This window comes from Chinchilla lanigera, unplaced genomic scaffold (assembly GCF_000276665.1).
Source record: "Chinchilla lanigera isolate Chin_1 unplaced genomic scaffold, ChiLan1.0 scaffold00061, whole genome shotgun sequence".
NCBI classification, from domain to species: Eukaryota; Metazoa; Chordata; class Mammalia; order Rodentia; family Chinchillidae; genus Chinchilla; species Chinchilla lanigera.
In genome coordinates this window covers 198,132-214,547 of record NW_004955462.1, presented here as the reverse complement: position 1 = coordinate 214,547, position 16,416 = coordinate 198,132, and the positions used below count along the sequence as shown (strand labels likewise).

Below are 16,416 nucleotides of genomic sequence, written 5' to 3'. Positions count from 1 at the left end.
GGGGAAAAAAAAAGATTTAAAAAGGGAAAGTGGCAGGACCAAAGTTCACCTACCTATCCTTAACTCTGACTCAAAGTCCTACAACTTGTCAAAAAAATTAACTTGCATAATGATCTCTGAATCATAATAAACACTAAATAATAAGGCCTGTAGAGGGGTATACTGTTAAATATCAAATCACATCATATCATTTGTGATATCGCAAATATCACATCAAGGTCCAAATATCAAATGGCAAATATCACATTAGGTCCCAGTGATATCACCCAGGATTAAACAGACTGAAGGAATGGTCTAAACAGAGAACATAAAGAACAGCTTGAGAAAACATTGCTTAGTTATGGACTGCTTACTAATAGTAGAAAATCTCACCTGTTGGTTTAGTTTTCATTCTTCCTTTTAAGTGAACTAAAATTATTTTACTTCAAAAGAGTGTTTACTATATCCAAATGTAACAAACATTTTACGTACTTACTGTGTACCAGAAAAAATTCCAAACATTATCAGTATTTTATCTCACTTAACGCCTATGACAATTCTATTATTTTTTTCAATCTTCCAAATGAGGTTTGGGATGACTAACTAATTTGATGGAACCAGAATTCAAAGGCAGGCAGCTTGCTTTGACTTCAGAGTCCAATTTTTAATCTTTTCATGTTTATCCTGCTTAAGACAAAAGAAAAGATATGCCAGAGGCTACAAAAGGTAGCTGCACAGAAACCAGTTTTAAGAATATTTAGTGCTAGTGTCTCACAAATTTACAAATATTCCGTCACACCACACAAAAGGAATAATGCCACATCACGTCAGACCCAAAGCCTACTTTCTGTTATACAAGTTAACTAAGCACTGGACTATCGGGAACATGGCTTGTGACAGGAGGTAATACACAGTATGCTACTTCCATTGCTGTTGAAGCTCTTTTATTTTGACGTAACTTCAAATATCTTCAAATGCAAGGATTATCTGCTGTTCTAAATTCTAGTACATACTGCATAATTAGACGAAAATTCTATGTCTGAATAACAAATGGAAAAAAACTGTCATCTGAATCATGTGTGTGCTCTTTTAATCCCTCAGGGTTTCAAAAGAGGACAGAATGAAAAGGGATGCTTGATGTCCCAATAAGTGACAATTTAGGGCTAAATAGAGAGAGAGAAGAAAATGCAGAAAATTCTACCATGGATGCCCAGGTCTTTGATGTATTCCTGTTAGTGAGTGAAAGCCTACTTGTGTCCTATTTCAGATGTTTTCATTACTTTTGGATGGCTGAGAATAGTCTTCTGGCTGCAGTGCCTATACTATCTTGAACGATGGGATAAAAGGATGAAACAATTAATCTTCTGCCTCTCCTGCAAACTGGGTATACTTTTTTTTTTGTTTTGTTTTTTTGTTTTTTTTTTTGGTTTTTCTCCGGTACCAGGAACCGAGCTCACGACCTTGCGCTTGCCAGGCAGGCGCTTTGCCGCTGAGCTAAATCCCCAGCCCCCAAACTGGGTATAGATTCCATGTTTTAGACCGCAGAAGTAGAAAATACCTTTCCACTTCTTTTCCAGATCCTTTCCTCACAACCAAGATCATCAACAATATGTATGTAACGCTTTAGGTATACTGTACACGATCACAATGGAGCCTCACAACAGTCCTGGAGATAGTATCTGCAATAAGAACATTATTTTACCGTGGAGGCAAACAGTCGTCATCGGGCGGGCTAGTAAGTGGCAGGGTCCACAGTGCCCAGTTCTCTTCATCGCCTTGCGCCTCTGGAAATTCCAAAACCTAAGTCTAAACTAGATTAATCCGCCAACCCCCTCATCTTCCACTGCCACAAAACCATGACCTCCCAGCTCCTGTAGCACACTCACTGCCTTGCAACAGGACCCATGGCAAACATTGGTCTACTGCATTAATCTCCTCGTCTCAAACAGCACTAGGAAGTCGGTCTCCCGACCTCGTCGCTCCCATCTACAAGGCCTGCAGGTTTGTTTTGTCTGTTTTTTTGATGGAGATAAGGCTCACTCAAACATTGCACTTCCCTTTAGCCAGTAGCCCCTGCTAACCCCTCCTCTTTTACCTCTTGATGGTTAGGTTTCGGAAAAGCGGGTACCACGCAGAGAACTGACAGTGCAGCACATGCTCCTTTTTCATCCTCCAGCAGAAGAGGCCTTCTACTTGTCGCTCTCCGGCCCTGCCAGCGCCCTCCCTGAACCCTGTGCCTCACTTCCGGAAGTGCCCGCCGGGCTATTTTTGCTTAAGGGCTCTTCCGGTCCGTAAAACTAGGAGACTGCAGAAGAAAAGGAAACTGTGTTGAATCTTGGGGAGCACACAGCGCTGGTATCGCATACATAACAAGCTAGCGCACACAAAGAGTTTGAGTCCCGAGTAACGAGCTGCGGAAGTGTGAAGAAAGAAATTTTAGGAAAATTCCGGCTCTGCCACGCCCCTAACGACGCGCCTTGACCCGGAAGATCTAAGGCAGGGTCAGCAGCAGGGTTTTACGGGTGCCGAGAGGAGGGCGCTGGGACATCCTCTTAGCGCCGCGAGAGGCGCAGGTGTTTGAAGCCGTGTCAGTGGCATCTGGTGGTACTGCTGCTTCAGGCTCGTGTTTTTGTTTTTGTTTTTTCTTTTCGTCCTCCTCCCTTCTTCACTCCACTCCTTGGAACAGGTAAGTGGGCGCGGGCCAGTCACCTATAGAGGTCTCTGTGGGGCGCGAGTGAAAGGGCGGGAGGAAGCACGTTTGATGATGAGGGCAGCCGCGCGCTCGTTTCCCGGGCTGCGGCTAGCCTGGCGTCCGGGGCCAGCGACTGCCAGGGATTGGGGTGGAAGAGCCCGGACTACGGGAGGAGCAGAGCACGCCTCAGTTACATGTCTGGAGTATTTGTGGAGAAGGATGGGTCCCCTTCGTGGATGTGAGTTTTGAAAGACAGGGATGGAATCCCGCCCGCAAGGTCCTGGGCGGCCATGGGGCTGGGTTGGGGGGTGATGGAGGGAAGGGTGATTTGAGACCACAGTCTTTTTGCGCACCAAGTTTATTTAGTCCAGCCCCGCAAAAGTTGCCAGCTTCGAAAAACAGATTTTCACTAGAGTTCCCGCAATGGAAGAATCCTAGTTGCACTTAGAATACCACTTTTCACTCCGCTCCCCTTTCCACCTATCATCTACGAAGTTCGGTTTTGTTTCTTTAGAAGCATGAAGTCAAGAGCTACTAAGAGATGCCTTTGAGATCTGGTAACGCTTCCTATCATGACAAGCCTTTAGACTTGTCCCAGGCACCTCCGCCTACAGTTGCATGTAACAGATACCGCCTTAAAACTGGGTCCCCTTAAGCAGGTTTAAATTAGAAGTAAGGACCCCGCGGGCTGCAGGTTTCTTTAGAAGGGAATTCATAAGAAATCCGCAGTGTATTCGGAGTTAGAAACTCTTCTCTGCTGAAGGTAATTTTTCTCAGAAACGTCACTGGTGCTAAGTGGCGGCTCGTGCCTGTATGTAATTCCGGCAAGATTGAGGCAAACCTGGGCAGGTTGAGACCCTTTCTCAAAATAAATGAAGAAATAGCTGGAAAAGTCTGGGAACTTGCCTCAGCCTGCCCTGGGTTCAACACCTGGTACCGGAAAAAGTGAAAAAAAAAAAAAAAAAAACAGTTACTGGCTAAGTGGTTAGTTGGGAGCATTGCTGTAAAGGATGCGTTTTCAAAGTACAGGTAAATAGATTTTAACATTGCAGTGTGTTTGTAGGGTATGGGCTGAAGTGGCTCATTTGCAAGCACTTTTGGGTTTTATTTTGTTTTGTTTTGGACTGGGTCTCACAATGCAGGCTGGTCTTTAGCTCACTATGTGGCCCAGGCTGGCCTGAAACTCCAGGTGATCCACCTGCCTCAGCCTCCCGAGTGCTGGGATTATAGGCATGTGCCACCATGAGTACTTCTGAAGTCCAGAATTAAAAATTAAACAGTCCTTTGTGTTTTGAGGGAAAGAAACAGTGTACCATCTCCTAATACAGAGAATGGTATTAGTTTTATGGAGATAAGAGACTTAGTAGTGGACTTGATAATGCAGTCCCATTTGTTATTACTGTATTTGGCCTAGAAGTGCAGTATAAACCTTACAGCTGAAGGAAATACTGGCCCTAACTGAGGTGCTTTTGGGTAAGGTATTTTTCTGTAGGAGGTAAGAGTCAATTGCACAGGGAGCTAGGAGCAGTGGTGTTTGCCTTTTATCCCAGCATTTACAAGGCTGAGGCAGGAGGATCGCCATAATTTCCAGGCCAGCCTGTACTACATAGTGAACTCTGTCTCAACAAACAAAACAAAAAAGAAGAATTAATTATATGGGAAAAAACACGGTGGGAACATTGTCCTTCCTTTCTTTAACAGGCTGGTGTTTTTTTTTTTAACAATCCAGAAAACATTTGGACATAGAAGTTGCTGCAAATGCCAAGCATCATATCATTTGTAGAGAAGTTTTTTGTAGAGAACTAGTTAAATCTGTGAATTCAAATACATGAGCTACAGGGAAGGCGTTTGATACAGATCTTTTATTCAGGCTTTCTACTTTAGAATTCTTTTCAGTGATTTTTTTTAGTATTTCTCACAGCTGGATCTACAGCTGGGTCTAACTTGTTACACATTTAACCAGAATCCAATAATTTGACTTTACAAAACAGGAAATGCTCTTGTATTTGAACAGTGCAGCTAAATTTTTAACTACTGTGTTGGCCATGAAGTGTTTATATTCAAATTTCTCCAAATAAAACATTTACAACAGTGGGAATAATTTTCTTCTCATTGCATATTTAAAAAGTCAGTAGTCAAGTGATTGTGGGGAAAAGGATTTATTTCACAATTTCAAAGTAAAGAATGAAACAGCACATTTCTTTTGAATCCATGGCGTGATCAGTTCTTTTAGATTAGTATTTCCAACTGTCAGATGGTTTTCTGTCCATGGGCATCAGGCTGCAAACTCAGGACATCCAAATATGACCACTTCCCAATACCACTTTTTGATGTCTCAGTGTCCTTTAAAATTATTTCCTTTTTGGAAGTGGTTTAGGTTTATTTCTTCCCTAGAAAGCTGATTTAGGACAAATAAACTGTCATCTGCAAGGAATTAAGTTTTTTGTTTTTTGTCACTGTTACTACCTTACTGCAAACCTGCGTTATCTATCACCTGAACTATTACAAGAGGTACCTTATGGGTTTCATTACTGTACAGTTTGTAACCGGTTAATCTTTGCTAGGGCAATTACAATCATTTCATTCTTGCTCAACCAGAATTAAATGGGATGATAGTAAACCATCTGGTAAATGATTATAAATCACCTAATAGTATCTCAAGAAGTGTTTATTCTCTCTATGTCCACCCCATATCCAGGCCTGGCTGGAAAAGGGGAAAATCCCACAGAACTTGCAGTGGCTTTCATCATTACCAAATAGGCAGAGGAAATCTGCATTATTTGAGGATGATTATCATCAAAGAAAAGGTCACTTACAGTAAATCCAGGGCCAGGGATATAGCTCAATGGCACAGGCGCCTGCCTGGCAAGTAAGTGCAAGGTCCTGAGTTCTATTCCCCGTACCAAAAAAAACCCTGAAATATAGTAAATCCATTTGATGTAGGTACCATAAGTGATACAAAAGAGGAATTAATTGGAATATGTTGCTTTAAAAAGTGAAGTTCTATGATTATAACCACAAGTATTAAATATAGCTATAGTATTTGATTTTTTCATATTAAATCATAGATTTTTGTGTAATTATTTTGACAGAAAGTAGACTGACATCTTACACATGCCTAAATTGGTGCTTGACTTTTAACAATAAAATCATAAAGTATGTTATTTCCACAAAAAATTGCTATCTCCATTTAATTTCGTTCAGAGTGCCTCACTGATTTTTCTGTTATATAACTGTTCCAGCTGCCGAGTCCTTTCTGTCAATGAGAAGCTGTGTTTATGAACGGAATTGCTATATCATCATTACTTTAGCGAGGAGGATGGGTTGGGTTGGGGGGGTCTCACTGTTTCCATGGCTGGTCTCCTAAAGCTGGGACTATCGGCCTGTACCACTGCAGTTGGTGAACTCTTACATCTTTTATTTGGTTGAGTGTTGCTGATGCTCGTCATACGTTTTATCAAGGAGATAGATACTGGCCAACACATAATTTATTATGACTTTTGCTTCACTTGCAAACTCAACAAATTGCAGAGATTCAGGTATAATGATTGACTAATGAGCTTGAGTGCAGACTCTGCAGCCTAGCTTTTGAGTTCTTAGTTCAGCTTCTTGAATCTTAAATTCCACTTAACTCTTATCCAGATGTTACTAATACTGAAATACCCACATCTGTGAACAGTCACTTATCTTCCTGGCCTTGAGTGGAGGGTTGTACGTGCTGCCTAACCCCAAAACTAGCTGGCACAGAAATGTGTGGTGTCCCAGCTGGGATTGAGTACTTTCTTAGTGTATTCAAGGGCGAGGAGGCAAGGATCTAGCCAAATCTATGTGTCTCCTGAGAAATGTGTTTGGAAATGTTAATGTCTGTTATATGTACAGGGGTTTTGTTTTTGTTTTTCTAAGCAAAGTGGAGGGCAAGTTTGGGTGCCAAAGCGCTTTCCAAACTTTCATAATTTCTTAACCTTGACCCAGTAGTATTTGTTCTTTATTCATGTGGTTCCTTCTTCTTGGAATACTTTTCCTGCTTCTGGGGTCACTAAACATATCTCACTATCAAACTACCTTTTAAGTCTTGAAACAGCATTGAGTCAGTTTAGGAAAGCTCCATTACGGTAGTGGGCTTAGTGGTGCAGGAAGCATGGATATAAGTCTCATTTCTGTTTCTTTCTGCAGCGTGATGGTTTTGTTGACTAGACCCAGACATTACTATTTGGCTTCTGTTTTTGAAATAGTGCTAAAAATAACTCCTTTCCTGTTTCAGTACTATTTTTGAAGAGCTGCTGCAGTCTTCCTGAATCATTTTGGGAATCTGGTAGTAAAGAATACTATATACTTTCACTCATTGGGCACTTTGTTGTTGTTGTTCTTTACACTGTCAATGGATTGCTTCAGAATATTGCTTTCTGGGGACTGATTGATTACTAGTAGGAGGTCCAGCCTTGTTTGTCACTCTTTTTTTTGGTAATTTCTGTCTGTAGTTTTTCCCCTACCACCCTGGCTTCTTAATATTTTAGCTTAAATATCTTTTAATACAGGGTGCTTGAAACAACTGTATTATAGTTTAATGTGCTCATGTAGACTTTTAAATTGAATTTAACTCAGTTAAATGAAGGTTAGTAGATGAGGAATTATCATTCTGGATGATGCTTTTATACCCTTTTAGTAGTTAATCATCCCACTGAAAATTAGAGAATAATTATAAAGATACTGTCTATACATAAAGGGACCTAGCAGATAGCTTAAATGCCTTGATGTTTTATGCAACTGTAAAGGGACTAGTTTTACCATAGATTATACAAAAGTATAAGCACCACCAAAAGATCTTGATCAATATCTTGATCAAGATTAGTTAGAATATCTTCACTTAAAAAGTGATTTTAAGTTTTATGATTATAACTAAAATTATTGCATATGGCTATACTAACTATTTTATTATAAATGATGTGGATTTTTCTGTAATTATTTTGACAAAGTCGAATGGCATTTTACGATGCCTAAATTGATAGTTTAGAGTCCCCTTGTCCCTAAAGATAGTTACATAGGAGTGAGAGAGGGACAGGGCCACTCTGCTTTTCTGTGTCCTGTGTTATGACCATGTTGCTCAGAGTTTCTGGAAATCAGGTTTCCAGTTTAGAGATGTCTGATTCTCTGGTATCTTCTGGTAGTACTTGTATCTTTGAAGACCTCAGTTCTCTGCTTTTTAGAAGTTTATGTATGGACAGAAAAGTTAATTTGGGGTTAGAATGCCACTTTTGAAAAGAAGGTAGATGTCGCTCCCTGCAAGAGTGCTTGCTTGCCTCACATGCATGAGGCCCTGGCTTCCATCCCCCATACCACACACACACAAATTGTAGACCATTTATTTTGTGCATGAATGGGGCTACTTGGCTACCTAGAAGCTGTTTTCTGTGTTAGAATCAAAAGCTTTGCCTCTATCAGCAGGTCTCCTTCTGTGACGTATATGTTATTACAAAAAGAAATGGAGATCTAGATGATAAAGTTCTACTAAAGTTCCTTTTTCTTTTTTTTTTTTTTTCTGTACAGAGAATTGAACTCAGGACCTTGTGCTTGCCAGGCAGGTGCTGTGCCACTGAGCTAAATCCCCAGCCCCTACTAAAGTTCCTTTATGGGCTGTACAGCATGCGTGTAGAGACAGGTTGTTTTATACCTTTGGTTAGTTTTTACCTGGCTCAGCACACTACTTTGATTGCCTGAAATATGTAAATTATTCTCTACCAATGCTAGTTAAATGTTTGCCTAATTATCATCTGGGACAATTTCAAAGAAATAACTGCCTGTTCTCTTAGTAGAGTTCTGGGTTTTAATATGCTTAGTGACTATCTCTAAATAGTCCAATGTCTGTATGTATTGCTTCCAAATTACTTTGTAGTCTGTTCAAGTGTCAGCACATTAAAGACACCTTCCCTGCTCACCCCTTATAGATTACTCCACCACATGCCCCACTTCATAATCTCCATGAGCTTGGAGTCACCTGGCAAGGTGACTATACATTGCTCTTCCTCCTTTGTACCCTCCCCACCAGGCCTGGACCTGTGGCAGAGCCTTGTGCTGCTCCGTGCGCTGCTCTGTGCTGCTCTGTGCTGAGCCACTCATAGCTTCTTTTCATGGGTCTGCCATATGGTACCATACTTAGGTTCCCTAAGTCAGTCAACTGGGTATTTGATTTTTTAAAGCACTTTTTGTTGCTGATTGTATTTTGTGGTAGGGAAACTTACTGTCTGGGATAAAAATTGAAGATTTGTTGAGTAGTATAATTATCACTTTGGAGATCAGAAAACAGAGTAGAGACACTGTTTTCTGTAAGACAGCTGGTGAGAGAATTGATCCTTGGTGGTCTACACAATTAGCCCTCTGTATTTGTGAGTTCTGTGTCCATGACTGAAAATATTCAGGGGAAAATTTGTCAGAACTGAAGTTTTTTTTTTTTTTTTTGAGACAGGGTCTTGCTGTGTAGTCTGGTATGGCTTTGAACTCACTATGTAACCCAGGCTGGCCTTGAACTCACAATGATCCTACCTCAGCCTCCTAAGTGCTGAGATTACAAGTGTGTGCCACCACTCCCAGCTAGTTTAACAGACTTTTATTCTTGTCATTATTCCTTAAACAATATACTATCTCAACTGTATAGCACTGACATTGTATTAGACATTTTAAGTAAATGGGAGGTTGTGAGAGTAGCCATTGAGAAGTGTAGATAAGATAGCAAGAAAATGGAAAGTAGTAATGAAAAAGATAAGGCAGAATCAATCTAGGAATTCCAATGACTAAGTAATAGTTATTGGGAGAAAGAACAGAGAAAATGCTGAGGGGTAAATTATCAACAGAGTAACTCAAGGTTCCCTGTGAAGAATTGATGTTTCCAGATTGCAGGGACCCACTTGAGTGGCCAGTACAATAACATCAGTATAGAGACAAACAGGTCACATGGAAAAAGGATCAAGAATTAGAATAGTTTCAGGGTTCTCAGTAGCAACACTAGAAACAAGACAACTGAGCAGTGTTTCTGGGTTATTAGTCCATGATGGGGAGAGAAAAAAGGTCTAAAAATGAAGTAAGCAAGAAAGAGAAATAACCAGCAAGCAACAGTGGGACAGGGACCTGCAATTTCTCATAACAGACTACAGTGGCACCTCAGTTCACAATCTCAGTTTTCTCCACAATTCTGGTCACAAACTGAACTGGACAAGAACTGAATCAAATTTCCCCATGAGGTCAATATTGAGCCTAACTGTTGAATTTGATTCAATTTTCATCCAACTCAATTTGCAACCAGAAAGAAATCAAGTTTGTAAACTGAGGTACCACTATGTAGTGCTAGTTAATTCTGAGCCATGCGACTTTGATACCTATTGAAATTTAAATGGGGCACAGTAATGTGATAGGATGGGACTTGGATACAATCATGGGGCTTTTTCACTGAGCTACATCTCAAGAGATTATCCTTCAGTAGCTTCTCAGAGTACTGAGATTTCAGGTGTGTACCATTAGGCTTGACTACAAATATATTTAATACCACTGAACTGTGGGCTTAAAGTCACTAAAATGGTAAGTCTGTTTACCTCAACTTGTAAGAAAGGAGACAAAGGTAATCAGGGATAAAAGTTGCCCACACACAGCATGTGAAAGGGTGACAGTAGATGAGGGATGGGTGTAGAGAGTGGTATATAATCTTACTGTTGTTTTACATTGACAAGAGCTTTAGATTTGGAGTCAAAACACCTGATTAAGAAAGTACATAAGGGCCGAGAGTTATACACTGATGGCGAACCTTTCAGAGCTTTCAGTGATACAAAGAGTCTGCTGTGGCATTCATGCCATAGGTTCACCACCACTGGGTGAGCAATAGGAACTAATGAGAGCTGATTCTGACTGTGCTGGCTTGAAGTTCTTGTCTGGATGTTTCCGGGGCACCTGTATGTCCATTCCCATCTGGGTGGTTGCCCAGATATTCACACGGGAGCAATAGCTTTGATGGTGAATAAATGGTTTGCCATTTAAGTACTTTGACGAGTGGCCTATGGACAATTGCCTGATTCAGAAAAATTTTAGCTTAAACAAATCTCATTATCTTACAGCTAGACTTTCTCAACTGCGGACTATAAAGATTAACTAGGTCGAAAATGGAGAATCAAGAACCAACAGATTCTTCTCAAAATACCAAACAGCGTGTTATTTCAGAGGAGGTATAACTTGTTTTTCACTTTCCTTTCCTTTCCCCCACACAAATCTGAATCTAAAAGAAGCCTGAGGCTATTTATTGTTTCAGATGATTATTTTCATTCATTCTTGAAAATTTTTAAACACTTTTCCTACTCCAATTTTTAAGGTTCAGGCACTTTCTTCTTTTGTGTGAGAGAATGGTAGCATATCCTTAGTTATATGTAGTCATGAAATTGAGTGAGTAGATTTTGGCTCTTAATAAGAAAAATTCTTAATTCTAATTAAAAGGTTCCCTGAAGAGAGAAAAAGAAATAATAAGTGATTTTTAAGACTTTGTGACTTCATATTTAATTCTATTTATGTTCCTAATGTATATGAAAAACAACAAAAGTCTAAACTGTTACTCATAACCCAAATTACATTGAGTTCTAGAACTAATGTCTGTCTTGTATGTTATGCAATGTAGATTTGTAAGTCTCTTCTTGCAGGAACCATTACAAAGGAAATTTTAAATCCTTTATCTTTGAACTCAGATCTTGACATCTTGCTGGAATTCTTTTTGATTTAAAATCTTTCCATGTTGTCTGTAAACAGATCTGCTGATAGTTATTAGAAGTGAAAGGATAGTAAAGAAAAGGCTCCTGCTTTAAGTACACAGTGAAAAGTCCCTGTCAGTTCAGTGTAGGTAAGTTAGTCCCGTAACCAAACTGCTCAGTGTGTAGGTGGGACAGTCTTGGGGTGCCTGCTCAAGTTGGGTGGAAAACCCATGTCACAGTAGGAAGACCTGTCGTGGTTGACAGTGAAACACCATTGGTGAAGGTTTGCATCCAGACCAGGGAACAGAACTTTAGGAGCATGCGAGGAGACCCCTCCCCATGGCTCCCTTCCATCTACACCCACTTTCAACAATCCAAGAGTTTGTATTTATTTACTCATTTATTTGTGCTGGAGGCTGAACCCAGGACTTCATGTACACTGACCACACTCTCTACCACTGCTACATCCCCAGCACTCTCTTAATTTTTAAGAATTATCATTCCTTTTTACTTCTCAGTACTACTTCAAAAATTCTAAAAAGGAAAACAACTTTGAATGTTTACTCTGAACTAAAAACTTGCCCACAAGTTATTGGAGGGACCACATATATAAAATTTTTTAAAAAATACCCATTTAGATAAAAAAAAAACAACTTGATTTGAAAGTTTTTCAACTTACTATCTGATCTCCTTTTAGTTAATTTCAGAAGGAAAATGGGTCAAGCTTGAAAAAACAACTTACATGGATCCTACTGGTAAAACTAGGTAAACTTTTCCCCCTCTTATAAAATGAGTATTTGGGTTCTCTGGGTCTTTGTTGACTTTGATGTTTTTCTCATTGTAAACTCTGTTTTAATTAAAGAGTCTAATATAGATTTTCCCCATTATTAGAATGTTTGGATCATTGATAATCTCTGTATAAAATCGGGTGGTAAATTTGTTAAAATAACTAATTAGGAGTCTATTCTCCCTAGATAAGTAAACCTAAAACTTTCGGGCAAGCCTAATTTAAGCTGCAAGGTAAGTAGAATAATTAATAGTACATGTTGTTTCTTTTAAGTAAAACCAATTTTTTAATCTCTAAGAAGAACTGAAGAGGAAAACCATTGCTGGTTTTGAGGTAAAACTCACATGGTTACACCTTGCTCATGCAAATGTAAATTGGAAAACCATCTTTTTTGTAAAGCATATTTCACTATATATATCAGCCATAAAAGTACTTTTTGACCTGATAATCCCTCTTCTGAAACTATGCTGAGAAAATGATCCATTGTTTAGGATCAGATATGTGCATGAACAATGTTCACGAAAAATTTAAGATAGAAAGCAACCTAAACATCTTAAAAATAGGGAAATGGGGCTGCTGGAGTAGCTCAGTGGTAGAGTACTTGCCAAGCATGCGGGAGGCCCTGAGTTCCATCCCTAGCGCTGGTGAAAAAATAGGTAACTAATTGTTGTAATATTTTTGAAGAAACCAAGGAATCTGGGAAAGTTAGTATGTTGATAATAAAATATAATATATATGCTTTTAAAAACTGCCAAATGTGTAAGAAAAGGCTAGAATAAAAACAAGAATAGTGAAAAAGCAACTATGTAATTAATTGTTGTCTTCCAAATTTCCTGCTTACCAATTTTTGATATTATAAACTATCAGGAAAAAAATGTTAAAATACTTAGTTACTATTTAATATAATAAAACAAAGAAACATGGAAACTAAGTTTAGTGTACGGATTACTTAATTAAAATTTATTTTTTTGTTTTTTGTTTTGTTTTTCTTCCGGTACCAGGAATCAAACTCACGACCTTGCGCTTGCCAGGCAGGTGCTGTGCTGCTGAGCTAACTCCCCAGCCCCCTTGATTCAAATTTACTAATATAAAAATTACTTGCTAAGTGATCAAATAGGAGACATGGTTTCTCTGTGAACAAATACATCTGTCATCAAGATGAAAATACATAGATTTACCAATAATTTAAAAAACTTCTGATACAGTTTCTAAACTAGAAAACCCTTAGTGAGGCTCAGTGTTGGAGATCCATAGGAAAGAAGCTAAATCAGCACACTATGATCCTTCAACACCATGCAAGAGTGACTATGACTTTAGAGTATTTAAAATGTGCAGTGAGTCTGACCTGTAGAACTGAACTAGATGTGAAATAAATAGGCACAGGGCTCAAACCCACCACAGACACATGGCAAGGCCCAGGCTTTAGGGAGCACAGTATATTCAAATATATTTGTATTAGTGAAAACATACACAAAATTGTAACCCAATATATAGTGAAAGAGTTTGATTTTCTTTTTCCTATAAACTTAAGTTTATAATATAAAATGTGGCCCTTCCACTAATTAGCTTAGAGAATATGTGTTGGTCCATGCCAGTTTCTGTCTTCACTAGTCATCTTTCCCTCCAGCATTTTTCCATCAGGACTGTACATGAGAATCATTTGAGATTTTTTTTCAAGATATTCATGTGCAACTCTGAGTCTGTGCTAGTTTTGGAAGTAGGCTCTAAAGTCTCCACCAAAGCGCTGTGTTTATGCAGTCTGTTTGTAGCTGCTTACCTCCATTCTTCCATACATGAGTCTTCTTGACCTCTAAGCAGGTCTTATGTAAAGCATTAATATTTCATACCAGAATGTCAGACTTCAAAGAATGAATTTCTGTTTTCTAGTATACTTTTTAAAATTTATCAAAGTGTGTTCTTTATTACGTGGTATAAAAAATAAAATAGAGAATCCTTTGTCTCATCCTTTGTCTCAATCCTGCCGTTTGATTCATGGAAGAAAGTGTGGAGTTAATTTTAGAAGTGTAAAAACACAGGGTAGTGAGCACTCAGGAGGCTGAGGCAGGAGGTGTGCCACGAGTTTGAGGCCAGCCTGGATTACCCAAGGAATTCAAGTCTAGCTTGAACTACATAGCAAGATCCTGTCTCAAAAAAAACCAAAAAATATAGATAGGGTAGTAAGTCCCTATATTGACAGTCAAAAGAATGTTGAGGCCATGATCCTTTGTGACCTTTCTAGCTCTTGTGTTGGTGGATGAGAGACAGAAAAGCAAACCATGGTTTCCTGTAGTAAAAGATATTGGAGAATAAATTAAATGGAAGCAGAGTTGTAAAGCTAGAAGAGATTGTTATGCTAGTGTACTCATTCTGAGATAGTGTAGCATACTTTTTACAAAGAAACCTCTCCTGGAGTTGTAGCTTGGGATTTAGCAGATAAACAAGTAGAGACAAGATTTTGTCACATCCAGTCACATGTACCTCTCTCCGAATCCCTTTAAGATTGTTGGATTTAGTGAGGCCATAACTAAAAACAAAGAAGAGGGCTGGAGATATAGCTCAGTGCAAAGGCCCTAGGTTCAACCCCAAGTACCCACTACAAAAGAAAAAAGATTGTTGGCACTCTCACAGGGACATCCTGGTCTAGTGTTTCTTATGAATGCATTTGTATGTAACTGCTCATACTTCATGGCTCTTTACTGCTTATTTCCTTCACCTTAACCAGCGTAATGATGATACTCTTTTTGTTTCCCTTATTCCTGGTGTACTTAGGCTGGGACCTTCAATGCTTTTCCCAACACTTTCTTCAGTCCTTAGGACTAACCTTAAGAGGCAACAGAGAGAGCTGTGCCAAAAGGTGTTTTGTCTCTTGAAATCTGTATTATTTACTTATCAGAAATTGCTTGTTGGTTGGCTTTTTGCTACTAACAGGAATGTTGGGCTGCTGTGAGTTGTCATAGTGGTCTGTTTAATTTTCTTAGGTTCATTTCAACACATTGCCCTTTAGAATTTGGGTATGATGCTGCAAGATGTGCAGCTTTATAGACTATTAACTGTCTGAAAAGAAATTTCAAGAAATGTGGCAAGATGCAGACCATAGAATGAGAGAAAACAGATGAGCCAGAGAATATACTACTTGGACACAAGTAGTACATCTTGTAACTCTTACAATAGGATGCAGGTGTTGACTCCTTTCTTACCCCAGTCCCCACTGCCACTAGATATCTAACTTTCTTTAGAAGAGATCCTAAACTTGTTTGCTACTCCACTCCCCATCTTTTACCACAGCTTTCCCCACTTATGGGATGAAAGAATAAAAGGGGTAATTTCCCATTATGCCCTTTCCCTTGAAATGTGATGTTTTTCCACATGACTGCATAGTGTTCCTATAAGAAGTCCAATAGTATGGATGTTAGCAAAACCTGAAATAGGTAACACATAGAAACAATGGCTGATAATGAGTAAAGCCATGAAAGGGAATAAGAATTTGCTGTTATTCACCTCAATTTTTCCTCTAGAGACTACTTTTGCCCCTTGGATAAGACCTAACTCATGCAAAGTAAAGCGCTTATCTAAATTTAGTAATTCCTCAATTAATAAATAGGAACGTTTTACTTTCTTAAGTTGTGTCATTTAGGTCACATTAACCAAAAGATCTCTATAAGTAATCTCAGGAATTCACATCATGCAGGTTGTCTTTTCTTCCTAGAGACCAGGTTGGAATGTTTACGAGCTTACTCTGAGTCACTGCGTGTTAATAGCCCTTACACCCTTAATCACCAGCTGTGCCGCTTATACAGATTGATGATCCCAACTGAGTATTTTGAGAAAACAGCTCAAGTGCTCAGCAGGCTTTGTATGTAGATGGCATCCAGAGGGTTAGGTATAAAATGGTAACAGTTTTCTTTGGTAATTTTAGAAACTGCGGTTGGCCTTTAATACAGATCTGTATTGTTGCAGTCTTCTTGACCAGTATTAGTACATTTGCATGTATTGTGTTTATGAAGTTTTGGTTGGGCACAGAAAACCTAAGACCATTCTCCTCTTTAGCACTAATAAGTTTTTTTCTTCTCTGCTTGAACAGAACTTGGGAAACAGTGAAACGTACAACCAGGAAGGGGCAGTCTGCTGATGGTATGACTATTATAAGCCTTCTTTTTTTTTTTTTTTTTTGGTTTTTCTCCGGTACCGGGAACCGAACTCACGACCTTGCGCTTGCCAGGCAGGCGCTTTTGCCGCTGAGC

General features: G+C 39.2%; 2 protein-coding genes across 5 annotated transcripts in view; one reads left to right on the top strand and one right to left on the bottom strand.

Annotated features, from left to right (window-relative positions):
• Positions 1-2,458, bottom strand: part of Cdc123 (cell division cycle 123) — a 58,079-nt gene extending 55,621 nt beyond the window's left edge. For both annotated transcript variants that reach the window (XM_005398078.2, XM_005398079.2), the window contains exon 1: positions 2,075-2,458. In XM_005398078.2, coding sequence (XP_005398135.1) covers positions 2,075-2,148 — 74 coding nt within the window. In that variant the 5' untranslated portion in view covers positions 2,149-2,458. The remainder of the gene's footprint in view (positions 1-2,074) is intronic.
• Positions 2,459-2,572: 114 nt separating this feature from the next.
• The window catches only part of Nudt5 (nudix (nucleoside diphosphate linked moiety X)-type motif 5), a 21,104-nt gene continuing 7,260 nt past the window's right edge, over positions 2,573-16,416 (top strand). The window contains exons 1-4 of one of the 3 annotated variants that reach the window (XM_005398081.2): positions 2,573-2,665; positions 10,768-10,875; positions 12,086-12,153; positions 16,257-16,306. In XM_005398081.2, coding sequence (XP_005398138.1) covers positions 10,813-10,875; positions 12,086-12,153; positions 16,257-16,306 — 181 coding nt within the window. In that variant the 5' untranslated portion in view covers positions 2,573-2,665; positions 10,768-10,812. Of the gene's footprint in view, positions 2,666-2,741; positions 2,910-10,767; positions 10,876-11,446; positions 11,538-12,085; positions 12,154-16,256; positions 16,307-16,416 lie in introns of those variants that run through there. The other 2 variants (XM_013521371.1, XM_013521372.1) reach the window with 2 other exon arrangements.